At 35.5% G+C, this 27,441-nt stretch overlaps 7 protein-coding genes across 10 annotated transcripts in view; 3 read left to right on the top strand and 4 right to left on the bottom strand.

The window, feature by feature from the left end:
• LOC143355780 (uncharacterized) overlaps positions 1-9,191 on the bottom strand; it is a 326,631-nt gene extending 317,440 nt beyond the window's left edge. For both annotated transcript variants that reach the window (XM_076790896.1, XM_076790897.1), the window contains exon 1: positions 8,787-9,191. The gene's annotated coding sequence lies outside the window, so the exon portion shown is untranslated. The remainder of the gene's footprint in view (positions 1-8,786) is intronic.
• Positions 9,192-12,389: 3,198 nt separating this feature from the next.
• On the top strand, positions 12,390-13,356 carry LOC143355876 (uncharacterized). Its single transcript, XM_076791046.1, has 4 exons — positions 12,390-12,454; positions 12,538-12,766; positions 13,046-13,141; positions 13,252-13,356. The coding sequence occupies exons 2-4, from the start codon at positions 12,539-12,541 to the stop codon at positions 13,354-13,356; spliced, it is 429 nt and encodes a 142-aa protein (XP_076647161.1). The 5' UTR covers positions 12,390-12,454; position 12,538.
• A 740-nt stretch (positions 13,357-14,096) lies between these two features.
• Mei-9 (DNA repair endonuclease XPF mei-9) lies at positions 14,097-19,281 on the top strand. Of its 2 annotated transcripts, XM_076790899.1 has the most exons (20): positions 14,097-14,409; positions 14,492-14,619; positions 14,734-14,850; positions 14,920-15,071; positions 15,278-15,350; positions 15,422-15,601; positions 15,686-15,866; positions 15,951-16,103; positions 16,187-16,300; positions 16,388-16,536; positions 16,614-16,771; positions 16,855-17,086; positions 17,170-17,344; positions 17,435-17,602; positions 17,685-17,822; positions 17,892-18,113; positions 18,210-18,383; positions 18,458-18,598; positions 18,675-18,866; positions 18,945-19,281. In XM_076790899.1, exons 1-20 carry the CDS (start codon positions 14,380-14,382, stop codon positions 19,107-19,109), a joined length of 3,042 nt encoding a protein of 1,013 aa, XP_076647014.1. In that variant the 5' UTR covers positions 14,097-14,379; the 3' UTR covers positions 19,110-19,281. The 2 variants fall into 2 exon arrangements, with proteins under 2 accessions (XP_076647014.1, XP_076647013.1); XM_076790898.1 differs by lacking the exons at positions 14,097-14,409; positions 14,492-14,619; positions 14,734-14,850 and having other exon boundaries at positions 14,927-15,067; positions 15,173-15,350.
• A 56-nt stretch (positions 19,282-19,337) lies between these two features.
• Positions 19,338-22,067, bottom strand: LOC143355789 (putative inactive peptidyl-prolyl cis-trans isomerase-like 6). Of its 2 annotated transcripts, XM_076790910.1 has the most exons (10): positions 21,623-22,067; positions 21,367-21,555; positions 21,224-21,286; positions 21,005-21,152; positions 20,725-20,917; positions 20,484-20,634; positions 20,064-20,253; positions 19,802-19,995; positions 19,602-19,735; positions 19,338-19,506 (listed from the first exon to the last, which is right to left on the bottom strand). In XM_076790910.1, the coding sequence occupies exons 1-10, from the start codon at positions 21,839-21,841 to the stop codon at positions 19,383-19,385; spliced, it is 1,605 nt and encodes a 534-aa protein (XP_076647025.1). In that variant the 5' UTR covers positions 21,842-22,067; the 3' UTR covers positions 19,338-19,382. The 2 variants fall into 2 exon arrangements, with proteins under 2 accessions (XP_076647025.1, XP_076647026.1); XM_076790911.1 differs by lacking the exon at positions 19,602-19,735.
• Positions 22,068-22,154: 87 nt separating this feature from the next.
• Positions 22,155-24,280, bottom strand: LOC143355799 (zinc finger protein 277). The gene is made up of 8 exons (XM_076790921.1): positions 23,987-24,280; positions 23,711-23,924; positions 23,464-23,641; positions 23,178-23,380; positions 22,946-23,108; positions 22,669-22,881; positions 22,457-22,599; positions 22,155-22,395 (listed from the first exon to the last, which is right to left on the bottom strand). Exons 1-8 carry the CDS (start codon positions 23,997-23,999, stop codon positions 22,260-22,262), a joined length of 1,263 nt encoding a protein of 420 aa, XP_076647036.1. The 5' UTR covers positions 24,000-24,280; the 3' UTR covers positions 22,155-22,259.
• Positions 24,281-24,289: 9 nt separating this feature from the next.
• Positions 24,290-25,906, bottom strand: Alg3 (Alg3, alpha-1,3- mannosyltransferase). Its single transcript, XM_076790919.1, has one exon. The coding sequence runs from the start codon at positions 25,895-25,897 to the stop codon at positions 24,587-24,589; it is 1,311 nt and encodes a 436-aa protein (XP_076647034.1). The 5' UTR covers positions 25,898-25,906; the 3' UTR covers positions 24,290-24,586.
• Positions 25,907-26,535: 629 nt separating this feature from the next.
• On the top strand, positions 26,536-27,439 carry LOC143355808 (ATP synthase F(0) complex subunit g, mitochondrial). The gene is made up of 2 exons (XM_076790930.1): positions 26,536-26,685; positions 27,056-27,439. Exons 1-2 carry the CDS (start codon positions 26,649-26,651, stop codon positions 27,313-27,315), a joined length of 297 nt encoding a protein of 98 aa, XP_076647045.1. The 5' UTR covers positions 26,536-26,648; the 3' UTR covers positions 27,316-27,439.
• The last annotated feature ends 2 nt before the right edge of the window (positions 27,440-27,441 follow it).

The following is a 27,441-nucleotide window of genomic DNA, read 5'->3' as shown; positions in this document are numbered from 1 at the left end:
GATATTTAAACAGGCAAAATTCTTCTACAAGTCGAATCGACACACACACAAACAAATCATCTTTATAAATATTGATGACGTTGCGAATTGATCTTCTCTCTCTTCCTCGCGCATTTTTGCATTTTTCAACGTCGAACCACCTACGCGTCTCTTTCATTCTAGTTCTTCAGAAAAGAAATTCGTTCCAGTCTTTTGGTCAGGGACCATAACTGTTCTAACCAAACAGAAAAAAAGTCACGGAGTAACAAGTATTTCGATTAGAAGTAACCGAACATCTCTTTTCGGAGTAATTCATTTCGCTCACTCATAACAGTTATCAACGAGGGAAATTTATTTCGATCGCTAATGACAGTTATCGAGGAGGATCCGATTTTCTGGACACTAATAACTGCTATTTGTAACCAGAAAGTGTAAAAATCGATATTTTTTAGTCATTTTGTTCTTCGAATCTTTTGCTTTATATTTTGTATAGATTATCTTAAATTTTAAAGTAGAAAATTTTAGAATAACTGTTATTGTGGGACCCTGCTTTCGCATAATAAGTCGCGGAATGGTAGTAAATTCAAATGGAACCTGCCGATGAAAGGATTCCTGGTCTTAGAAAGCGCATCACGCAAGGACATTGGTAATATTTTTCATCTAATAATGAAGAACATTGGTAATATTGTTTCAGGGTTTGTTTTGGTCGATCCGATAAATACAGAGGAGAATGATCTCTCTCTCTCTCTCGGACTGGATCTGAAAGAAAACGGAAACGCAAGAACCCCGGGGTCACGGAGGATCAGCAGCGAGAAGCTGAAACGGTATCGAACTGGCGCGATGTACACGGGGGTCTGGATAAAAATAGACGGTGAAACAGCCATGAGGACCCTTTCGTCGGGCCTAAGTGCGTGAGTGGCGTGGAGTGGTTGACCAGTTGGTCGGAAGTGCACACTGCTCGCTCGATGGGAGGATGTCAGCACGGATCGTGACGAAAGGATGAAACTGGTTGTACAAGGGGAGAGGGGCTGAGTGCAGAGAAGGATACAAGATGCTGAGGATCTTGGGACACCGGTCCCAGACGAAGTTGCAAGGATCCGAGAGGTCCCGGTTTTCAGGAGCAGTGAAAGGGCCTCCCGGCCCGAGCAGGCTTTCTCTCTTCATCTAAATAATTGCCTAATAAGTACACTCGCCGCAAGTATTTTATCGCTATCCGTGATTGCTAGTGGGGTCAGCTACCATTTTCTCCCAAACACCTACGAAAAGCGTACCGTTTCTAAAACCGTTTTCAATTTTTCCTATCGAACAACTACTAAATATTAGCACATCTACCTAGTGCAAGCCTGTGAACAGGATTCTCGCATTGGACCACAAAGGGTTAAGGGTTATAAATATCACCGGTGCGATAGGAAAAGCGTTAACCTGCGAGTTAGCACACAGGTATAGAGCAGTTTTCAGTTGCAGTGTAACCGAAGAGAATAGAGCTCGTTACAAGGAAGGAGAGAATGAAGGAGGGGGGACGGGATCAGCCGTGATATAATCGCATAATCATTGCGTCGAGAGAAGTCAAAGGCACGAACTGTGCCGCGCACGATCATTTCGGAGCGGTTTGGCTCGTGATTCCGGGGCTCCTCTTCGCGTCGTGCTCGGAATCCGTGGAAAGAAAGAGAAACACCGAGCAAGCAGCGTCCACAAGTCGTGCTTCAACTTTCACTCTGATCTGTTACGCCTCGACAATATCCCGCCGTTGCCTTCTCTCGCTTAACCCCCCCTCCACCTACCCCCTCAAACACCTATACACACGCACGCACGCACACCTTTGCCGACGATCCTGTTCCGATTCGTGTCGCGAGGGGTACAAGGTAACGAGCTCCGATGGGACCGACTTCTACACCTATTTTTTAACGCTAAAACGAAATAAATGCCATTAATGTTTGTTTTTTCGATGTATACGAAAGAGACGTGCAAGCAGAGCTGTGCTAATTCAATTGCATTGTAATTCAATTACACAATTGAATTACTTCGTCTCTTTCGATTATATAGTAATTCGACTATGTCGTAACTGAATTACACAAACCTTTCAATTAATTGAATTACTAATTATTTTTGAATGTGTAATTGAAATACAATTCAGATACAGCTCTCCGAATTGTAGCCCAGAACTTTGATGAAAAAAGGTATATTTTTATGGTTTTCTTTCATATACACGTTTGCATCCAGAAGCTGGATCACAGAGTTCAACAGGGAACTTTGTTTGTTTTCGATTATTTTTTCAAAAGCCTTTTACCAACGCATCCGTGACATTTTTCGGATTAGAATGAGACCATAACCATAACCGTGTAGACCGTTCAGTCTAAAAGAAGACGACATGATTTATTGTCCAAAACAATGAAGATTCAATTCAACACCATAGCTGGACAACAAGGCCATTCGAAGGTCATAGTGTACCAAGTCGTCTCGACTTCAGCTATACTACACTGCGAAGTTAAAAATATGTACACTTAAAAATCGATGACCTTCGAGAAACCTCGAATACACCAACAACTTCTTCTCTCTTCAACCCTAACGGAGATATATAGACTTTCCACCATTTCAAATTGCAGCGCAACTAAATCGTCACCGGAACCATGTAAGTAAATAACAATAATTACCGGTTAAAACGTTTCCAGTGTTCGTATAATAAAAATCGATCCCCGAACGTGGAAACGCAACGATAAAGATCGATTAAAATCGAAGGCCCGTGTAAACTTCGCAGACGTTCCTCGCAGCGTCTTGCTCTTCCGTTCGCGTGTTAATGAATGCGTTTAAAATGATCCACGCGGTTCATTGCGAGTTTCGACGGGGCGTTTAGTGGATTTCACCGCGAGGAAACAGAAATGCGAACACGAACTTGCGGGCAACGAAAGAAAAAGTTATCGCTCCGAGCCGGCCCGGGGCGGAGTTAAAAATATGGCCAATTAAGGACCCACACAAAGCCGAACGCGAGGGACAACGTACTCGCAAAGCTCGACAAATCCGAGATGAAACGGGCTCGTCGACTTTCCCCGTTTGTTTCTTCGTTCAATGTGAAATATGTCCTGGCAGTTGACTTTTTCGGGAGATTTATCTGATCGTTCTTCCCGCGCCTCGAACGTTCACGTTCCTTTTTTAACCACGAATAAAAGTGAAAATCACTGCGAAACGTTTATTTTTACGCGCGCACGCTACCTCTAACTAACAATCGATCCCGGCTTGTCCCATGAATGTCATTCTCAGACAGTCTCCGGAGAACTTTTCAATGAAATAAATTCCTAAACAATCTCTTAACAGGACATTTCCATATCCTGCTGCTACATATACACTAACGAGCAAAACTGAGTCTACACTACTTGAAGCAACATAACTTTTTAAAAATTAGATCAATATCGGTGAAATTTTCAGCATGGATATAATTTATTCAAGCGAATCAAACACATTTTTTAAATTTTCAATACAGGCTCAGATAAAAAAGCTAAAAAAACCAACTTTTACTATTTCTATTGCGATTCCGACCAATTCAAACTTTTTTCAAAAATTTTTTACACCTCGTCTAATAAACTAATCCTTCTAACTTCTCGATAAAATTCAAGTCATTTGATCTAATTTTGAAAAAGTTATGTTGCTTCAAATAGTGTAGACTCAGTTTTGCTCGTTGGTGTATATTTCGAAATGAATAGTTCAATTTTGCTTTTCTAAAAGTGGAACACTGAAACCTATCGAGCGTTTCGGAGCGGTGTTAAAGATCCTAGACGTCATAAGGTTGAGCAATGGTCGAAGCTTATCGAAAGGGGTCACACAATAGGGCCTACAGTCCGAGTCCTGCGAGTTTAAGGGTCAATCGATAACGAATCTAAATATTGACGCAGCCTCTTATCAGAATCCACGATCCTTAAGTACCGTGGCGATCGTAATTCACCTTGTATCTTGTACACACAGGAAAGGACGAAAAGCCGTAAAAGCTGAGATCACGAGAAATGAGGTCAACGGCACAAACAGTCACCCTTTTTGTAGCTGCACGATGCAGCGAGCCTCGCGAACTATAAGAATAAACAGCCGAGATTAAGACTCAACGAACCATTCCAATCTCTCTACGAACCAGCTTCCGTGAACCTTATTTCATTCGCTATTAGCAATATCTGAACGACCATTGTTACCGGTCTCTAAAAGGTTTCATAGAAACTAAAAGTATGGTTTCGACAGCTTTACATTTTATCTTCTTGCATCCTGATGACCGATAAAATCCGACTAATCGAACGAAAAGATCATTTACTAAAGTACATCCCAAATTTTTACATTCCACGCTCCGAAGATGAATTAAACGCTTAGTTTTTATATTGAAATAACGCCAGTGAAAACGTCAATAAAACCAGTTCGACGCGTACCAGAATTTGTCAAGGCCGCATGGAAAATTAGTATAGCTATCGTAGAATAATCCGTGAGCTTGTCAGGCAGAATGGTTCTGCTTTTGTGTTCCATCTTTCTCGGATGAATTCGACATAAGCCGAACAATAGTGCCGCCTTATTTGCTCGCGTACGGTTGTCTTGGAATTTCCGTGTACAAAGGGATTTTAGCAATATGCTCGATACGACAGAGATTAACGGGACTTGCAAAATGCGTTCGGTATACGTGTTCCAGCGAAGATCGATTGTCGTACTGCGACACTAGTGTTGGAGTTGGCACAACTCAAGGGTCGCAGTTCACGGTTGGCCCTGAGATCAAACTCCGGACCACGGGAGACCTTCCGAGATCCTCTCAACGTTCAAGAGTAAAGTTTGATCGAAATTAGATACGACCGCGTTTGCTACCCTTCTCAGCCATCCGCAATTAGGATAATGCCAGAATAAAAATAGCGAGCGAACCCTCGATTCGTCGTTGCTAAAACCTCCGAACCCCTTTTTTCGATTCAGAATGAAAAGCACCCTCTCGAAGGTATATCTGAAATACAAAATTGTAAAATCTCCAAACGATAAAAATCGAAAATTCAATTTCTTCGAGCATCGCTTCAAGAAAGTCCGTCAGCATAATTGCTTGAACCTACGTGTTTCCTCGATTAATTCACTTCCTCCGTCGAATCGGGAATATGCTGGTTGCATATGCAATACGATTAGAATTTTTTGCACACGTGCGCCTTTTCGTTAGCTGCTCGCCAGGGAAAAACAGCTTTCGCATCGACAGCCGATCCGAAATGAATCTTTGCATAGTTATTCAGCTCTCGGCGGAACTCCCTTCCCACGAAACGGAACCGTGCCACGATAAATTATGTCCGAGCATTACAGAGCCATCGATAAACCGCCCGGGAAACGGTGGCGTTAATATTTCATCGAACTCTTAAACCGGAGTAAGTAAACAGTGATACACACAGTATTTCAGAATCCGCGCAACGTTTCACGGGCAATAAATAAGACGGTAAATCATCCGTTCGTCTGGATTCTGGATCATCGAAGCTGCCGTGCTCTATTTAACCCTTGTCTATTGTTCGAGTAATCGTTGCGTCGATATTCCCCGACTTTCGTTCAATTAAATCAGTTCAATGCATCATTTTATAAATGTACAATGCGCGTACACAGATGTAACATTACCGTCACGATTCAAACGATTTATATCAAGGTATACGCGTAAAATGTTTTCCTTCGAGAGCACGTACGATTTATAGAGTAATTATAATTTTAACCCTTTGCACTCGAAGCTATTTTAACTTCGGAACGAAACATTTCTTCAGATCTAGAATATTTCTCTTCAATATATTTTTGTTTCATGTTATACATACGAAAATGGTGCAATTTACGCGTACAATAATGAAGTGTTCAGTAATTTATTAAGTACAAAAAAATTGAATAATGTGAAAAATATTTTGAATAATGATACAGCAATTCTTAGTGGCGCCTTATAGTCGCCATTCGAGTGCTAAGGGTTAAAATGTATAGAAACGAATATTTTGAATGCTATATAAAATAATATAATTAAAATATCACTAATCTTGATTTCAATTTAACGCTTTCACTGCCAAACTAGAATCCTCAAAAATTCCATAAAATCAGTGTTATTTAATGAAATAAAAATTGAAAAAAATTCAATGTATGATATTGAGTAGTCCTGCAACTGACTTGCATTCTACAGATCCTAATTAAATTTGGTACAATGAATGTATCAACGTAAAAATTCATTTTAAAACTTGGACAAATAATTCCGTCACCCATATATGTGTGACATAGCAGTCAACGTGTAAAATAGGCAATTTTCTGTTTGAAGTAACATTTTACCCAGGATTGTATGTCAACAAAATGAATTTCTTCCCTACCTCGCAACATTTTCTGTTTTTTTACTCTACGTTAGACCTCGACTTTCGAGTCGCTACAACAATCGGGGAGAAACGCGAAAAAAAAAAGACAGAGGGACAAGCTAACCGCGATAAAACTTCCTCGAGCGCACACAATTCAGCGCCGAGCGGCACAACTTGTCGCTCGGCGGATTTATTGAAACGTTTCCTGTCCACTCGATTACACCACGGAATTAGCAAGATGCCGTGGAATATACGAGACCAACGTGGTAAAATATAATGACGGTTAAATGTCCCCGCTAACAGGTATCGCTTCCCGCGAACGACTGCGGGATATTTATCCGCTGCGACTCTGTTTTCTCTCCCGATGAAACGGACGATGCGAAAATTCAGTTTCATAGATTCATTTCCCGTGTTGATAATTTCCCAAGGAATCAATTACCTTCTTCCTTGGAAATTTTTGAATTCGCAATTCATGTTATCGCTCAGTGGCGGATTCAGGAGGGGGGAACAATGCCAAAGGCACAAATCACAACAATAAAAACGAATAAATGAAAATGTTAAGCAATTTAAAAATTTTAATTTATAAATGTTTACACAAACATTTATGTTTGAATGATACTTTATGAAATTACAAGAAATCATTTGAAGTCTGTCAAAGGGAAATGCAGAACGCAAGCACCTAACTCCCCCGCATATCTGAGAAATAGGTTGAACCAAATTAGGGTGGTACTAATGATTTTGTGCTTTATGCTATTGATAAACCTATGGGGAGAAAGCGTAAAAGGGAGCGACGAACGCGAGGAGGGAGTTGGCCCTTTAAGGAGAGCTGAGGTAGCCCTTAGGCGACACAAGAATGAATCCGCCACTGTTGTCCATAGACAGCGGATTTGATGCGTTTATGACAAAAATGGGTAAACGTATTTAACGCTAGGTTTACGGGACCCGTCAAAATGACGGGTTCTAATATTTTTAATTTACAATTATTAATATTCCAAAGATACATCCATGAGGAATTATTCAAAAAATTTATTTCTCTGGGTATATGTTATTTAAAGAAATGGCTAAAAATTTGGGCAGCACATGTTCTTGTTATTTTTATAAAGTAATGTAAAATAGTCAGTTTTAGTGCTCCGTAAACCTATTGTTAAAACAGTAAAAACAGAATAATTTAAACATACTGTTACATTATTCTCAATCTATCTGAACATACTAAGGAAGAAAATAATTTTCTATTTTATTTTCCACGAAGGTCCGCTGTCTACTCACAAAATAGAATTGCAATATCGTCGCGAGTGAACAAAATTTCAGTTTCGTTTTAGTTGCAAGAAAGTACAACTAAAAACTTGAACACCGACAACCGGAAGTTACTGAATCTAAAGCAGAAAATCGGAGCCCGGTAGTGACCAAATGAAAACATAACCGTAAGTATGTAGTACTTTAGAAATCTATTGAAGGCAAATTTATCAGACGAAAAAAACAGGAACCGTCATCGTCGCCATCTTCAGAAAATATTTTTGCTACTTACATTCACAGTGGAATGAAATGTTCATTATTACCATTTGTTCCTTAATTATCCTGCGTCCGGAACGAACGACACAAAGCGGAGGAACGTTAATTCGAAGTACACCAGAAACGGCACGAAATAAGTTTGCAATTACAACGAACAAATTACTCACGAGGTCCCGTGACACCCAAAAGCACTGTCAGATTTCTGGTCACACGTGTGCGTCAACAACAATATACGTATCCACGGAAACGTATGAATTCGACGCACACAGACGCGAGGATTCAACAAAACCGACACCCTTATTATTAAGTACACTTGTAACTCCGCGAAACGCGTTTTCCTTCGGTTCGCACTTCATCTCGCGACGTATGGTTACCACATAAACTTCAACTCGCTTCCGTTCGCGAATTCTCTACAATTATATCGTTGCGCGCGTTCAATTACATCAATTATTTCTTCCGTGCACTTTTACGACGACAGACCTATTTTCTTCTTAAAAAAAAAAATAGATTTCTCTTACAAAACAGTCGAAGAAGAGAACCAGCGTGAAAAGTCTAGATTAAAGATTACCCGAACACCAGATTGGTTCTGGTTTTCCGAGTCGTTCCTTCCGTCGAAGGCGAATTCGCGGGCGGGAAACACGTGAAGGCTCGTTATCGCACGACGTGGTAAAGTGTCATTTTCTTTCCCTCTCTCTCTGTCACTGTATCCTCGTTGCGTCACTTTTACCGCGTTCCCGAAGCTGGTACAATGCACACACGTGTGCGCGAAAACCTTCGCGAACGTTTCTTCCCTTTCTTTCGGGCGGGTTGGTTAACGGGTGTCCGGCTGGATTAGATTTTCTACGCGAACGGTAGCACGCATCCTTCACGTGACGAGACAAAGAGAACTCGAGAAAGGGAAAGAAAAATGCGATGGGTCGACGGTGGTGTTTCGCGATAGAAAACGCCGGTAAAAATAGAGCACGAGACGGAAGTGTTTTGATTCACGGTTTTACTTACCATGCAGAAGAAGTTCAGCCCGGCGTTACGCCCGCGCACGTACACAATCTAAGAAGATGTACAACACCAACGAAACAGACGATCGAAGGAAAGAAATCCGTGATAGGGTTCCGCCGGTGATCCTGTTTCTCGGCAGGAGTGGTGTTCCTTCGGAACGCGCGCAGCCCTCGTCGTCTTTTCCCGTTCCCCTTCGGAACCCGGTGGTCACCTCTCCCAGGTACAGAACGGACAGGACAGCCGGCGAAATAGAAAAACCTCACACGCGTGGTCCTGGACGGCAGTGAGTTACGAAAAAAAAAAAAGTAGGTAACGCAACGCGACGAATCGAAGTCAAGTGCAATACGCACACGAGCAACCGTACGGCGCGCGGGTTCAGCGGCCGACTGAAAGGATGCAGTCGCCTTTGGTCCGCCATGGTCCGCTCACGGACCCCTGTGGCCCCTCGTGGTCCGGCTGAACCCCCCCACCACCACCACGCGACCAACAGAGACAAAGCGGCTGCGCGCGCACCTACACATTTTTTGACCCTCCGCCATTCTCCCTTCCCACCAAGCCACTCTCCCCCTCCCGCCCCCACTCTGCCAACCCTTAGGCTCGATCCACCGTGCGCACGTCCCCTACGTTCCATCGTACGGAACTCGCCACGTTGCCTAGCGATGGAGTCGATCCGGTGCACTGTTGCAATATTTCACCGAACTACCGAAACAAAATTGTCTCGTCGCATGGTTGTATATATGCACGTATATTCGTTTTCTCTGGTTTTCTTCTTTTTCTCGTACTGATTTAAAACATAATATACCACTTAAGGGGGCCGGCATGGTTTGAAATCCATGTACGTATGCAAGGGTCAAAATCTAGACAAACTGCCGCTTCAATATCGCAACGAGCAGTTTAGAAGTGGTCAATTGTGTTTCCTAAAAGTCCAATCTACGTCTGTATCGAGCCCAAATTGCGAATTTCTACCACATCGCGGAGTAATTTGTAATATTCGGCAGAAAATTCGAATTCTGAAGCAAGTATGACGTCACAAGATGGCTGCCGCTGAGAGATTCTCTTAGTTTCGAGAGATTTAGTGTTCGTATCGAAAAAAAGGCTCCATACAGACGTAGCAAAGACATGTACAAACACGGTGGTATGCATTTTTAATTGATTACTTACTTATTTAAGACGTAAAATGTCTAGAAAAAACAAAAAAAGGCACGCCGATCCGTCTTGGTCTTGATCCGACGAGTCCTAAGTCTGTGACTAAACTTGTCACATTTTTTTCTTCTTAATTCCGACGGCAGAAACGTGCTTCAAGTTTTTCGGCTTTATTTCGCAGAGAATCAAGACAAAATATAGCTGAATTTGTAGCTGGAGATATTTTCTAGCGCTGTTCTCGATTTCATCCAGAAAACTCATCCAATGGCAGAAAAATGCTTGGATACCATGGCATGCGCATCGTCAATTTTTGGCTTACTTCTAACGCTTATAGTACCAAATATCTGCATAACCTCGGCAGCTCCTGACTAGCGCGCACTAGATTGAGCCTTCCTGTTTCGAACGAGCCCTTGACCAGCCACAAAATGTTCTTATATAAGGACGAAAACTTGAGGCGCGTAAAACCATTTTTCGTCGGTAATGTAGTCACTCTACCTTATCGCGAATCTACGAAGACCGTGTGCAGGGTGGTCCATTTGTCGCGATATACAAACTACTTCTGATAATTCCAACAAAAGTACACTAACAGTTTGATTAAATTGATTACAAAATCTAGAAAGTTCATGCGCGCTAGAATATTCTTGCAAAAGAGCAACAAAGTTAGATGCAACAATTATTCGGAACGTTCGAACTCCGTTTTCCTAGAGTCGTCGTTTTCTAGTTATACCGCTATTACATGAGCGATACGCAAATAAATTATTTTATTTTATGCTGAATCACCGACACAGACTTTCTGTTATTATTTACGCGAAATAGTAGGTATTCAAGGAACGAAAGGGATTGAAGTGGAATTTGCATGCGAGAAGCATGTCGAAAGCCATTCGACATGTATCTTTTTTATGGCTGGCCGTTTTTCGTGTTTATCGAGTGTACACAATTGCGAGAGAGAAATCGATTTTATGAAATATCTGAAAAGTTTACGGTAATAGAAGGAAACGTTCAGTATAGAAATTACTCGTCTTTTGTATGAAGAATAAATTTGAGTACTCTTTTTCTTGTTTATTAAAAATTTGTTAATATAGACATTTACACGAATAAGGAAGCAAATGTTCAAGTGAATTGCATGCTGTATAATCACGGAATTTTCTGTTAAACGGTTTTAAATTCCGATTCCAAGTATTTACGGAAATATGTACAAACATAGTCGGGAGCAAAGAATGACCACTCACGTACGATCATGGGGATTCCGCGTAATAAGAGTTTGCTTCGTTTATTACAGCATCAAGGGAATATTATGATTTAGATAATGGATTCATGTACAAGAGATAAGTGGAGTTTACCGAGAACATCAGCAATTCCTTAACCGTCTAAGTGAGCAATATTCTCGTTGACCCTTAATATCTTGGAGATGCCGTTAAATGTTTTAATTCCTCCCATCAGCACAATTTCGAAACTATCAAAACAGAAGATGCTAGCGAGAAAGAGTTTCGATAACGTAATAGCCGTCGAAATGATTCAAGACGCAACGTAAAATAGACTTTATCTCGAAGGGCTACTTTTTCTTTGCAAACTTAAAGACGGCCGCTGTAAAAATTTTCCGAAGTTTTATTGCAACAATTAAGGCAATATTCCTTGTTATTAAAGTTTCGCCGTACGCGAACGAAGTCACGTACAGAACTCAGAGTACACGGACGAAGGTTGACGGACAAAAAAACATTGAAAACAATCGTGTCTAGAAACAGTATAAGCGTTTTTCTGGTAAGGAAGGCAGTTGGTGTTATTTTTTGGTGAGATGTCATTGTTTTTGCAGTGGTTCTCGGAAGGCTGATATTGAGCACGAGGGTATTGCTCCCATTGCTAATAAGGCGACGTACACATCAGTTCACATCGCTGCCGAGGAGTCCTTAGTCAACACTCTCGCCCGCGCGCTACCGCTCGGTCCTTCTTCTTCTTTCTTCTTAGAGACTCGTCATAGGCCCTGTTTACACTCCGCGAGAAGGAGAGACTGTTACCGGTCTGGTAGCTTATATCGATGTAGGAAAAAGTACCGGCCGATCCTATTGCACTGGCGGAATCGAGGTAACCGCGCTACAATTCGCCGGACCAATACCAATCGCACCACGAAATTGACGATCTTCTAACACATCCTGATAACGCTCGCACTGCGCACACTACAAGCCACTCCGGCTTACGCAATAACAGGACAACAGCTGCAGTTGCTATCGCAATAAAACAGTGATATATACACTGCACGAAATTTCTATAAAACCACCTACATTTTGGTGTATTTTTAAAAGATATAGAGAAATTTGTTACTTTTCAAATATCTCTAACATTGTATACTGACTACTGAGTAGAGATATATACGCCACTCTCTCGCAAATGTTTACGTCTTTAATTTATTTACATTTTCGTCGAAGGTCGCGGAACGGGAGTGCGAAATTTCTATAAAGCCACTTAGTTCGTGGTTAGATTTTGTGTGGATAACACGTGAGTCTCAGCAAAGAAACTTTAATTGTAATTCAGATGTGCGTATTTATACTAAAATTGATTTTTAAATTCATAAAAATTGTATATATGTATATATTATATTTGTATTTATTTTTATTAGAATGCCACGAGGCAAGTTGTTGACCAGCGAAGAGAAGGCATCCATTGATGCTTATAAAGATAAGGGGTGTTCTAATCGATCAATTGCGAAAAAAATTAATAGATCGCGTACTTTAATAGATAATTATATAAATTTGGGCGAAGAATATGGTAAGAAACACCCTACAGGTGGAAATAAGAAATTGACAAGAAGACAATATTCATTATTGATGAACAACGAGGCGTGTGCGGCAAATTTTAAAAAGTTCAGGGCGATTTAGATGGAAAAAAATGCTCCAGAAACCAGCACTCAAAGAACGACACAACAAGCTCGTCTCGAATTTGCACAATGACATATGTCCTGGACAGAAATCTAAATAAATTCAATCTTACAATTTTTATAAAGCAATGTTATAATAGTCGGTAGGTTTACTGTTATTAACTACACAGTTGACTATACATAGGGTCATTTATTATTCTTCCAGATACTTCTCCTACTCTTGCTGCTAATGAGACAGCTACCAATTTAGACCGATCAGCAAAAATTTAGTAGGCAGATAACAGTTTTGGTGCTCCGGGTCAAAATAGACCCGGGCACCGAAGTCCAAGGGTTTAGCACCAAAACAGTATCATAAGTAAAATGTGCAGAAAAAATTATAATAAATGATATACATTCGATTTTACGTGTACCGGTTTATGTAGGAAATTATACAAAATTATTGTTTATATAATGTAGAATTTTTGTATGTATATTTTCGATTTAGTTGTGTATATGTGTTTACGTGTTATAAAAGTTGTATTACTAATGCAACATTTCCTTAACTTGAAAGGGATGAGCTAATTATTAATTCCCTTAGCGCGCAATCATGACGACCTATTCCCAATACAAAACAGTAATTATTATACCTCGTTTCCTAATAATAATGTACCGGATATCGTGCTTGATTACTAAGAGTTAGGTGCGAGCCTGAAGGGGTCTGCAAACGAGTGCTTTGATACCGTGCTAAACATTGTCGTAGACTACGCGAACAATACCGTTAATTATAAAGTAATTTGCATTAAGTTTCTATACTAAACTTTGTCAATCTCATTCCTGCTATAATTACGTTTAGACTATAGAAGAAAGGGTGATAAAATACACTATGTTCGATGAAAAATTATATATAAAATAATCGTAAAAACATGAAGAAAATGTGCGCGCCCTCAATCGGTAACACAGTACGAATTGTTTTGACATTTACGAAAGAAAGTGGTGTACACTTGAATAGCAGTAAGACAATATAAATAACTATACTTATAAATCAGATAAATAGAAAATATTAATTTGAAGTCTACAAAATATCTGTACATAACTTATTTAAAATGTTTATTCCATTGAATGTAAGTATTTACATGCATACATACATATATTGTGTCGGATGTGCAAAATATTGTTTATTCGTTAATGTAATCGTAATTGTAAATTCAGAAAAACGTACGTTACAAATATAAAGTCGTAGGTGTATATTATAAAACATTTGTATATAAATGTCGCATGGCATTGAGTATTTTAGGTATATCTATATATTTATATTAGTGTCGTCTTTGCCAAATAACCTGTCCGAATTTGAACGTTTTCACACGGAGAAGCAAAAGTGAAATTGTATATTTAAGGAAAATTATTATTTTCACATGTATTTTTAGTAAATGTTTAATGCGTAAAAGTTTTAATTATTTTAAGAAAATCAGAACTATAGTTTAAAGTTATTTAGGAATAAGGTAGAGAGGTTAGTTGTATAATATTTGGTTTGAATGAAGTTTCAGGTACCTACGACGTTTCAATTGATAACAGTAGCTCGACGATCATGTTAAACTACATTATACTATGAGGAATATATTTCTTTTTATTATTCTGGTAAGATACTTTTCTAATAGATTCTCATTATAAATTGCTAAATCAATTTGTTAGTTTTTTTTAAAGACAATCATTTTTGTAGCAAGTACCCTGTGTGTTAACATTTCAAGAAAAATTACTGCATTACATATCTGATGAGGTTACTGGAGGTTCATACAAATATTATAGCCTAACACATGATGGATTCATCAAAATAATACTAACGTCCGAGTAAGTAATACCATTTGATCTTAATAATGCAATTATGTATAAGACACGTTTCATTAAAAAGATTGTTTTAGTGTAATGTATGTGAACAAAATTTATCTATTTCAAATTTTATAGGACTGGGGATGCAGATATATACGCTTCCCAAATAACAACAAAACCAACTTACGAGCATGATCAATATTGTCTTCAATCTGCTACTTGTGGAGATGACATAATTGTTATACCTGAAAGGTAATTATTTAAATTAGTGTAAGACCATTGATGCAACAAAAGATCTTAATAATAATTGGAAATTTTTAGCTTTAGAAGACCAGTTAGTGTAGGAATTTATGGACATCCATCCTCGGAACATAGTAAATATGTTCTCTTAGTGTATGAAACAGAGAATACAGAAACTATATTTTATGATAAAAGTTCAGAGGATGCTCGAGAAGACGATGACAATAAGGTACGTTTTGTGAAGTAAAAATATTTATGAAAGAAATTTCAAAGTTCAATTATCTAAAAGTTTTTGTAATATACACTTAACGTAATCATATGGTGTTTTTTTCAGGACCAAAGTTTATCGATTTCAGCATTCATTGCGTGGCACCTTGTAGATATGCTTTTACAGATTCTGTTTTGATGAATCCATAATTATAGTAAACAATTTAAAAAGTAAACATGTTGGAATACGAGAATCAAATGCTTTTAGAAATACTCCATGAGGATGGTCTCGTTGTTGCGGCAAAGTACCTACTACTTTTTCACTTTTTGGCATTTACCATAAAATATTCTACATATACTTTCCTATTTATTTTAGGGGACTTGGCGTAGAAACTGTGTTTGTGAACATATTACGAGCTTACATAGACCCAGGAAATTTGGTCATAGTTCTAGGAACTATGTCTCACGATGAACAGTACTTTATTGATAGATTGAAGAAACTTGGTATAAAACAATTACCCCGAGTTATAACTGCAGAATGTCATTCTGATGAGAGGTTTAAATTAGTTTTTCATTTCAAGCATAAAAATTTGTTTCTTTATGTCTTCTTTTCATTTCTTTTTTAATTTTTATACTATAGGTCACTAATGTATCTAGAAGGTGGAGCTTTCTTTATATCGGGCCGAATTTTTGTAGTGGACTTATTAAAAAACAGAGTTCCATTAAATTTAATTACTGGAATTCTTGTATATAGAGCGCATAACATTCTACGTTCATATCAAGAGGCATTCTCTCTTCGTTTATATCGACAAAAGAATAAGGTATGTATTAAAATGAAACAGAATAATACATTCCTGTGCAACATAAAATGAAGCACGATTGTTTATTTTATTGAATTTTTGTAGACGGGCTTCATTAAAGCATTCACTACTTCAGCGTTGGCATTCACTGCTGGATATACACAAGTAGAACGCGTAATGAAGGCTTTATTCGTTAAAAAGTTGTATTTATGGCCCCGTTTCCATTCACTTGTACATAGTAGTTTAGGAAAACACAAGGTAAATAAACTATATAATTGATGATCTTTTAATGCAATGTATATTGCGTATTATAAGCTATAACAACTAATGACATTTCACAGCCTGAAGTGATTGAATTACATGCAAAAATCACACCTAAAATGCAGACTATACAAACTTGTTTACTTGATCTAATGAATTATGTAGTCAAAGAATTGAAAAGACTCAATAAATATGTAAGTATTGATTCGTATCATTCTATTATCTACCGTTGTACCATATATGTAATACCATTGCAATTCAATTATAATGTATTTTTACAGTTAGAATTAGATGAATTGAATACTGAAAATGCAATTGTTAAGAAGTTCCACAAACAACTGCAATCACAACTAGATCCTATTTGGCATCAACTTAGTTCAACATCGAAACAATTATTGTCCGATTTAAAAACGTTAAGAGCGCTTCTCGCGTAAGTATTTATGTATAAAATATTATGTAACAAATTAATTTGTTATCAATGAGAGAATATTGTGCGAAACTGTACAGCTCTTTGACATATGAGGATTGCGTTTCATTTTATTCAATGTTGAATCGTTTACGCACTATGGAGTATGCTGTAAAAAACAGTGGCTGGTTAATGCTAGATTCTGTGGACACATTATTCAAAACTGCAAAGAATAGGGTTTACAATGAGAAAACTGGAGGTAAATGTGTACAGATTTATATAACAAACAAAACCTTCGACTGTTTTACATAATGTGATGATAATTCTGTCACTTGTAAATAGAATTGAAACCAGAGCCAAATCCTAAATGGGCTGCCTTGACTGAAATACTATTGGAAATTCAAAATCAAATTAAAACAAGAAAAGATGGCGAAAATGTTGAAAAAATCCTTGTTTTGGTACACGATAGTAATACATGCCGACAATTAAAAAATTACTTAATCATGGGTCCTAATGAGTATTTGCTATACGAGTCAATGAAGAAACTTTCCCAGAAAGAAATACAAAATACAAGGTAATAATTAATGTAGTAATTAATGTAAAATAAAATTTATTGATCATTATACATATTCGTGTTCTGTACATTGTCACAAATAGAGAAAAAAATGCTGAAAAAGTATCAACATCAGAAGAGAACACTAACAGTGATACAGAAGAGAACGAGCAAGATTCTTATATGTTAACATTAAGTCAAAAAGTTTCTAAAGAAAGTCAATCTGATTCAACGGAAGAAAGAGATAATCATGAAACTTTATTTGAACAATGCTCACAAGTAATATTTTACTACATTGTTTTATGGAGATTACAATTAAGTAGTGTATTTTACATTGTTAGATTCTAACGTAACATAATGTTTCAACAGATTGGAGAACTAGATTTAACCAACATGACAGCAGATGCACCCATTGTTTTAATACAGTCCTTGAAAATAAACGATGATCCAATGTCTTTACAACGTGCTTTAGATGAACATATGCCAAGAAATATTGTTATGTATGTGGGTAACATTTCTGCTGTGCGGCAAATTGAAGTATGTATAAGAGAAAATTAAGGGATATTGTGACTTTATAAACAAAATGTAATTACATGTCTAAACAAGTAATGTTTTGTAGGTTTACCAAAATAATAATCCATCAATAGATTTGAAAGTGTATTTTTTAATCTATGGAGGAGCCGTGGAAGAACAGGAATATCTCACATCGTTGCGTCGAGAAAAGGATGCATTTGACAAATTGATCAATGTCAAAAAAGTAATATTATTATTGTATATTAGTATGTTTATTTGTACATTACTATATTCCGTTTTCACTTGATTTTAGACAATGGTCGTACCGGAAGACCAAGATGGTAAAACTGGAGATTGTTTTAACCTTGCAGTGCAAACAGATGCAAACACTGAAGAAAATACGCGCAGAGGTGGAGGATTATCTACTACGTCTGAAGTTACCAGCACTGTGATAGTTGATATAAGGGAATTCAGAAGTGAACTTCCTGCAATACTTTATACAAGAGGCATGAAAGTTGAACCTGTAACATTACTGGTACATCAAGAAACATGCGATTTCTAATTTAAAATAGTTTTTAACTTAAATCCCATGTAATATATATATATGTATCCCTTTATTTCCAATTTATAGGTTGGTGATTATATTTTATCGCCGGAAATATGCGTAGAAAGGAAAAGTATTTCTGATTTAATAGGTTCATTAATTAGCGGCAGATTATACAATCAGGCTGTTTCTATGACAAGACATTATGCCCAACCAATGCTTTTAATTGAGTTTGATCCAAACAAAGCATTCTGTTTCCAGGTAGATTGATTTTTGCATTTTACTAATAAGAACCATTGTTGGTTTATTTTAAAAACTGAATTGTTTAATTATAGGGACACTATTACGCCAGCTCAGATGTACAAAACATGGCCATAACTTCGAAATTGCAACTGTTGACTATGCATTTTCCACGATTAAAACTTATATGGTCGCCAGGACCTCATGCAACAGCTCAATTGTTCGAGGAGTTAAAGGTAATGAAACGAACATCCGATAAAACATACTAAACATATTCAATTGCGTTCATTAATGTTGCATAAAATATTGCAGCAAGGAAGACCCCAACCAGACACAATCACAGCTTCCCAGATTGGAGTTGAAGAAAACAGGCAGATAGATACAGAAAAGTTTAATTCCTACATTCACGATTTTATTGCGAAACTACCGGGAGTGACCACTAAAAATTTGTATTCTATTTTGGAGAAAGGACAATCGCTAGATCATCTTAACAAACTTACAAAAGTATATATTCGAGCGAACAACTTGTACATAATAAGAAACAGATATTTTCGTTTTTCTATGTGTTCCTTATTTTTGCAGGAAGAAATAACGGAAATGATAGGAAATAAAAATGAAGCACAAATGTTATACAATGCGCTTCATGAAAAATGTTCTGCAGTTGAAGAAAAATCAACTTCCGTTGGTAAAAAAACCACGTCTAGTAGAGGGCGGGGAAAAAGACTGTTTTCTAAAATCAAGCAATGATAAATGTATATATAATATACATACTGTTGATAAAGGTATTTGTTATTTAAATCGTGTTTTATATTTGTTTGAAATGTGTAATCAGTGTGCACTGTGTCAGAAGTTATGCGATACCAAAAGAATTTTGCATGTATATCTTTTTAAAGAAAATAAATATTTTTATGTATTGAAAGTATTACTGTACCCTTAAAATGAAATAGATAATGTAATTGAAATAATGTGCACATGTTGATACAAAATATAACTTTATTTCGATTACTTCCTTATATTTTATTATTCTTGTATATCAAAAGATCTTATGAAACATAGTATGGCTTCGTTCAAAATAGCTTGTAGCAATGATATACAATTTTGCGAGATCAGCAGATTAGATTCAATTTTCTTCGTTTCAATTATACTGTAAATTCAAAGTGATCAGAAGGAATGTTATGTTTACAAAAAAAAAAAACACTTTTAGAAGAATTTCTAATAATTCAAAATTAAACAACATACTTAACAATTTTAACGTCGTTACATGTCTGAGATATTTCAGATTTTGCAACAGCTTTTAAAGCTATCTTGTGTGCAACTTCTAATATTTTATGTATAGTTTCACGTGAGTCAATTGAGATATGTTTCAAGCAAAACTAAAAAATTTCAATATTGTTTTATCTTTGTCAGGGATGTATGTATAATTTTTTCCTTTAACTTACCTTATTATTTTCATAACAGAAAAGATAAGCTAAAATTATTTTAGAAATTTGGGAGATAAACATTAATTTTTCTTCTTTAGTTATTTGATCTGGATGAAACTGCAATAATAATTCTTGAAGCATAACTTCAGTCATACTTTCGGTACTATCTTTTGGAATTAAATGAATTTCTTCTTGCACACGCATATCCATACCTATAAGAGGTATACAATCAATTGTTAAGATTGTTGGTCAACATAAATTATTTACGATTTTTATATACCTGGTTCATAATCAGACACAAGACAATAAAGGCCATTTAAATAGCGTTCTGTCATCAAAACTGAAGCTGTATCACGAATATCTATTTTATCCACTATATTATCAAGCCATGATGTAATTGAATATAAGTCAAACCGAGTATCGACATATTTCATGTTCTCTTCTTCTGTACATATTGGTAGTTGATGTTTCTAGAACACAAGCAACACTTATACTTAGTATAATTCAATAATCATATATAAATGATATTAATAACGCGTAATGTTTATTACACTTAACAATGATAGAAAGTACGGTATCTATAATTTTTAAACCGGCATAAATTTAAAAAGTATAGAAATGAAACAAAATATAGTTAATTATAATATAATCTGAAACTCAAAATTGCTAATTTAAATCAGTAATAATAATTGTTACTGACAAGGAAAATTTTCGATTCTGCCTCCATCTTAGGCTCGTCTACAAAAATATATTCTCCACAGTCTGAAATTATTATGTCTTTAGAAGGACGTTCATAGAATGTTGGTATTTTTTCTAATGTCTCCAAAGTTTTAACTCCATCCACAAGTTGTCTTTTCAAGACAAATATATTATGATAAGTACTTTTATAATTTACTGGAAAAATGTATTTCTACTAAGAAGTTACATTTTTCTTTACTTACCCAAAAGCAACATAATAATAGTTCATCCATAGATTAGGTTTTAAGCATACAAAGAATTGAGGCTGATTACAATGTTTCCCATCATTTACCATTGAAAGAATTCCACGACGATCATGTGAAATGCAATAAGACTCATCAGGTATTGTCATAATACGGTTTACAAAAGTTGTATTGGCATCAAGTGATTCAATGCCTGATGTACATAAAAACTTCCATAGAAATAGGTATAATAATTATATTACTTTTAATACGTATGTCATGTTCTCATATTTCAATTTACCTCCACATTGAATCCAACCATTTTTTACTATGCGATGCACATACATATTTATGTAATAAGAATCTCTATAACATTTTGTTACCGCATCATATCCAGTACAAAGGTTTAAGAAAAATTGGCATGTCAGTGGCAACAGATCCGAATATAACTGTATGAACATTAAATTTAGTTAAAATATTTCTTGAAACTAGAAAGACAGAAATAAATGCGAATTCTTACCATAAACATAAAGGAACCGATTGTACGACCGTTTATAGTAAATGTAAAATACACATATTTTCTCTGAAACGGGTTAGCATGATGTTATTGTACACCTTATAGTTAACAAATCTGTATAATATTGTATATATAGCTGCATTTACCTTAGATTTCTCCATGAAGAGTTTACATTGCTCCATGGCAATGTCTTCATAATATTGCGTACCAATAGGTAAACTAAAGACATACGATTCGCTTATATAGCGTATAAATTCTGTATCACTGCCGAGAAATTCATCATTTATAAAAACTACAACAGTTCGCGTCAATGACCATATTTTACCTCCAATTTCCTAAAAAGTATTCATTACTCAACAGTAATAAACATACTTTATTCTATACAACTATTGTAATATTTACCCTTTTCCTTTTTGTAATATATTCGTGCCAATCCACCTGAAACATTTCTACAATTTGCGGAGACGCAAATTTAAAAGGTAAATGTTGATACAATTTTTCGGCGCAAATTCTAGCTTTTTGAAAAGCAACAGTATTTAAAATGCCTACCACTTTCAGTCTAATACGATCGTTTTTAACTAAATTTGAGTAGTAATACGTTTTAATTCCATTTTGCATCATTGTGACTTAATTTATTGTTACTATTATTCTTGAAATAACTTCTTTCGTAAAATTAAAGAGAAAATTTTACTCTCTGGTAAAATCATGTATTTACATAAAGTAAAATTATCTAAAGATAAAACATAGTGATATGAACTATATTCACACTTATGTTTCAGAGATTGTTGCATATGTGTGGAGTTCATAATGTGTTCATTATTAATTGCACTTTCTTTCATTTGTTTATTTGACATTTTTTATCGATTATTTCTAAAATGCTTCATCACATTATAAAATAAGTACTATACTCATATGCCCTAATAATGAACTGTAATAACTTTAATAAATATTTATTAACTGTAAACATATTGTTTTAATTAATAGTTTCGACGTTCACAAGATATTCCTAAGAAATACATCATTCTGTTATGATATTTTGTTATATTGAGAAAGTGTCTTTTAACTCTTCTGACAATACTTCTGTAGTATTTTCTACTTCACTTTCTTCGTCGCTGCTACCGCTTGTATCCAAATTATATAAAAAGGAATCATTTTCGCACATAGGAAAATAAAATCTGAAATTTTATATTAATGACTACTTATAGTACATAAAATTCGTATGTGCAAAATACTAACTTCGGCTGATCCCATATTTTTTGCATAGGTATCTTAAAATGATTTTGTTGCTTCATATGTTCCAAGGGATTGACCACTTCCAACTCACAAAAAACGCAACGTTGCAATTGAAGTTGACTCCTTACATAATTAACCACTTTCACCTATTTTAAAGTAAACGTTTATAGTCCATGCGAAAATATTTTTTTTTTACTTAAAACAATATGTCTTACTTTTTGATAGAATGTTAAATCTTTAGATGCTTCTTGGAAATCAAAATCGTGGTCAGTTTTCATATGAGCAAGAATCATATGAAAGTGTTTATCAATGTGTGTACAGAATAGACATGTTATACCAATGGCTTCGTCGTCCCAATCAGACCATGTTCCTTCATCTTCACTACTTTGATCCTCTATTGTATTATCTTCCTTTCTATTACTCTGAACCTAATAAATAAAAACTTCAATTAAAATAGTTGCAGTCTATAATCACAATACTATAATACATTACCTGTTTATGCCTCCATGATTTTCCAGGCTCTAAATAATTATTTATATAAAATCTATCATATTCTTTATTGTTAGGATTTATACGTTTATGTAATTTTTTGCGCATGTGTTCTTTTAATGCTGTGCGATCTTTAAATATTTTTTCACAATATATGCATACCAAACTGGAAAAAAATATGTAATATATATTAAAATAATAAAAAGTAATTCAAGTTACATATTGATCCTATTACTTTTCAATAGTACTCTCAATCTTATCTATAAACTCATCAATGAATACTAAATTGTCTGGTTTCCCAAAGTATAAATTATGTTCCTGTGCCAAATGTTTTATATATGTGGTACGTAATCCTGAAAATTCTAGTCGACAAAAGATACATCCACGTTTGAAGTTAGTGTCGGTTCTTTCTTTGGTTTGTTCTGACAAAACCCATTCCTTGAAGCAAAAAACATACATTATAGTATTATTGTACTATAACAAAAATATGTGTTCATGTAGGCTTAATATAAATTCCATACCAACTTAGCTCTATGTATTTCATCTCTCAATGTCTTATCTTCTAAGAGGCAGTCAGAGAGTAAGAAATATGTTTCATTTTTGCTTGGCTGTCCATCAGGTGTGCAATCCATTAACATTGTTGTACAATATGTAGTGATTGGCATTTCTTTAAATTTTACAGCCCAATAATGTATATAGCTGTAATAGTAAAAGTAATAAAAATTTGAACCTGAATACATAGGTCAATTTCATAATAAACCGTCAAACCTTCTTAAATTAGCAATGCTCCCAACATCCCCTATTACTAGCCTATGTTCTTTAAACAAATGTGTTAGAAGATCTTTCTCGTTATTCGGAAGAACAAACGTTATATCGCATAAAAGGCATTTTGTAGCATAAGGTTTTTCATCTAGCCCAACAAATGGAAATTTAGGTGAGCTATGATTTTGTTTACAAGCAGTGCTCGAATGTGACGAATTTTCTGCAACATAATATAAACTGTTTACATAACAATATTCCTCATAAATCTATAAAAATATATACCTTTGAGATTCATAATTGTTGTAATGTGAACAGAAACCAAAATTTTGAAATCTTTTGATTTACTCTTCAAGTGGTTTTCATTTCCATAGGTTAAGTATTAAAACTATAATGCGATACAAAGTTACACCCAATGATACGGTGTTTTTCTTCGCTTTTTAAAAAAGTCACTTCAAAAATTCATTGTGGAATATATATCGAAAAGATATAAATAACATCATTATAAATTATCAAGCAGTAGTATTCAGTTCCTTGCAAAACTCACGCATATCACGTGTGTTACCTTTTCATCTGTCAGACTTGATGTTATTTTACTTGATGAAGGGATGTAATAATGAAAAAGATCGATTAATTATTTCGATTCATATAGATGTATTTACAATCTCACTGTATCAGACACATTTTTTATACAATCTTTTCTTATTTAAAATACAATGATAAAATATTTTCTGTAGCTTTTGTGAAATAAAATATAAAAATGATTCTTTAATGATACAAATATATGTAACAAAACATTCCAGCCACAGATTGCATTAAAAAATGAAATAATCATATGGAACTATACGAGATAAGAAAGAGTACATGAACATGGTACCTAAACTTTTATTTTTCTTTCTCATGGTCAGACTTATCTTTAATAATTCCATACAACAACATTAAGTGGCATACGTGTAAAGAAACACTGCTAAAAACGGTGCTTGGATAAGTGTTCCAACATAACTCTATAATACCTAAAATGGTCAATTTTATAACAGTAGTATAGTTGGTACACCATGTAATGTAAGGAAGTGTATGATAATACCATACATAAAATTGATAATGTAGCGACCTGCTGAATGCAATACCAATAAAATTGGCAGTAAACATTGGTAGAATGAATAGTTGACTCATCGTGGACATGTCTACTTTTTCTTTCTTTTTTAATTGAGGCTGCAAACTTATTTCTACATGTTTTAATTTGGCGTACGATTTCATATATTTTATCCATTTTGGTGTACAATAAATGAGAGTCAATATGTGTAATGCTAACAATGATGCATGGAAGTATGGATGAACAAAAATATGTTCTGGCAAGAATCTCCAATTAACAGTCCATTTAAATTCAAAAATTCTCCCAAAATTGAAAGAACCTTTAACATAAGCTAACGGATTGTTGATTATAAAAGGTAGACCTAGTATTAGCTGAATTGAACCACAAATGAGCAATTGTATTATTGTTTTCAATAATCCTAAATTGCACAAGTAAGCGATCAAAAGAGCTGGTGCAAATAGTAAAATATTCATTTTAATCGATACAGCTAAACTGTAAAGAATGCTTCCTAAACACCATCGATCATCTAAAAATGCATTTATACTTCCAAACAAAAGAAACATGGCAATTGGATCATTAAAAAGTCTCAAAGTAAATATAGAATGGACCCGGTAAGATGTGCAACACATAATGATAAGAACATAAGGTGGAACTTTCTTTGTCTTTGCATAAATGCGAAAGACTAGCATAAGTAGGCTTATGTAAAGAGCTGCAAAGATGTACTGTGCTATTTTTATCTTCATTCCATGGTCCGTAATGTAGTACAGCGCGGAAAATGCATAAACAAATCCTGCTGGGTAGACTAATGGTCCAGTATCCCCCTTCAGTTTTGAATAATCCAATGTTCCATTTAAAAAGCCCTCGACTTCTTGCATATATGCTTTCCAATCAATTTCAGTGTATGGTACACGTTCGATAACCAATATGTTCAAAACAATTTCCAGGATTATAAACACTCTTCCAATTATGAGAATTTTCTTTGGGTCTGTAAATAAGGAAACAAGTTTCTCCCGATCTAAATAGTTTTTGTACCAATTTTTGACGTTTTTCTTTGTTGATTTCATCAAATTTTGGTCAGACCGGTGATCTCTGCGTGGCGCCATATTGCTACTATACTACATATGTAGATGTATGAAATATGTAATACCTACATAGGTATGTAAATACGAATACAGTATTATAAAAGAAATGGAAATGTTTGCGGCTTATCTGGTGCCCCTATGAAAAGTACCATTCTCTACCTTTACTTTCAGTTCTCAAACCTTCAGAAATTCTTACGGGAATACATTCTAAAATCAACTCCGAAATTCCTCCTAAAATCGTACGAATTTTATCGAAGTTGGAGGTCGCACTTTTCCAGCCTAAAAGATAATTGAAGATAATGCAGGTGCTAATACAGGCTAAAAAGATGATGCAGAAAAGTGGGGACACTAAAACCCCGAGCGTGAGCACTCTCATTTCCTCTATGATAAGTATATGGTCTAAGCTTCTCGTGGATCTAGTTGCAACATTTATCGTTAGTCAGCGTAGAGGGCGTAAGAAATCGTCGGTATTTCAGATCGTGAGACACGAAACTCCATATGGTGATTGGTCTACTCCTATACCTCATCTGTGCTCTAACCAGAGAGGATATATCCTCTCTGCTCTAACTAAATCCTGCTAAATCTACTCCTATACCTCGTCTGTGCTCTCATTTCCTTTCTGATAAATGGAATACATAGTACGATATGTCTCCACTAGATGGAGAGGCATTATCCACGAAAAGGGGCTACTGCTAGGACAGCAGTGGACAGCAGACAGTTGTTCTCCATAGCTAAGTTCTTTTTGGAAAGAATTGAGTTTTAAGAATCGAAAATGGCAGCACGCGAGGCAACATTAAAGCTATGGAAATGTACGTATTAAATCTGTTTAATGGTCTAATAACAAACTTGGTCTTAGTATCATCCATTTCTTTCAATATTATATCAATCACAATTGAGTTACAACTTGATTATTATATAACATGAATTCTTGCTTTATTCAGTACAATATTTAATGAAATTTTCAAGTAGAAATTGAATTTTTATAATTCTCTGTTAAAATTTATCATGTAGGTTGGACGAATAATTCGCCCACATAATCTGTCAAATATATATTTTTCGACATTCTGAAGGTTATGTAGAAATACTACATTGTAAAATTAGCATGAATTTGTACGATTACACGTACAATTAATTTGGATGAATGATACATCAACTATTATAGTCTTGTGTTTCTTTTAGTGACCCTTGCAAATTCTAAGGAACTTCTTCGAAAAACCATATATTATGGAAAAGTTGAATTGGTACCACCGAAGCCAACTGATATACCAGCCATTAAATCTGGCATCCAAAACCTGATCAGTGCCGCTAAAGCTGGGAAATACCGTGATGTTACAGTCCGTGAAGCTTGGTTAAACACTTTAGTTACCATTGAAGTCATATGTTGGTTTTATATAGGTGAATGTATTGGCAAACGACACTTTATTGGATACAAAGTTTAAACATGTATTGTAATTTATTCGCATAGACGTATTCCCTGTATAAATAATAGCTGTTCTTATATAAATATAAACTCATAAAAAGAATATGATTTTTTAAAATAAACATTAATGTTAGTTTGGTAAACC

The sequence above is a fragment of the Halictus rubicundus genome, chromosome 7 (genome assembly GCF_050948215.1).
Source record: "Halictus rubicundus isolate RS-2024b chromosome 7, iyHalRubi1_principal, whole genome shotgun sequence".
Classification (NCBI taxonomy): Eukaryota; Metazoa; Arthropoda; class Insecta; order Hymenoptera; family Halictidae; genus Halictus; species Halictus rubicundus.
Note: the sequence above shows the minus strand (reverse complement) of the source record. Positions and strands in the feature narration are given on the sequence as shown.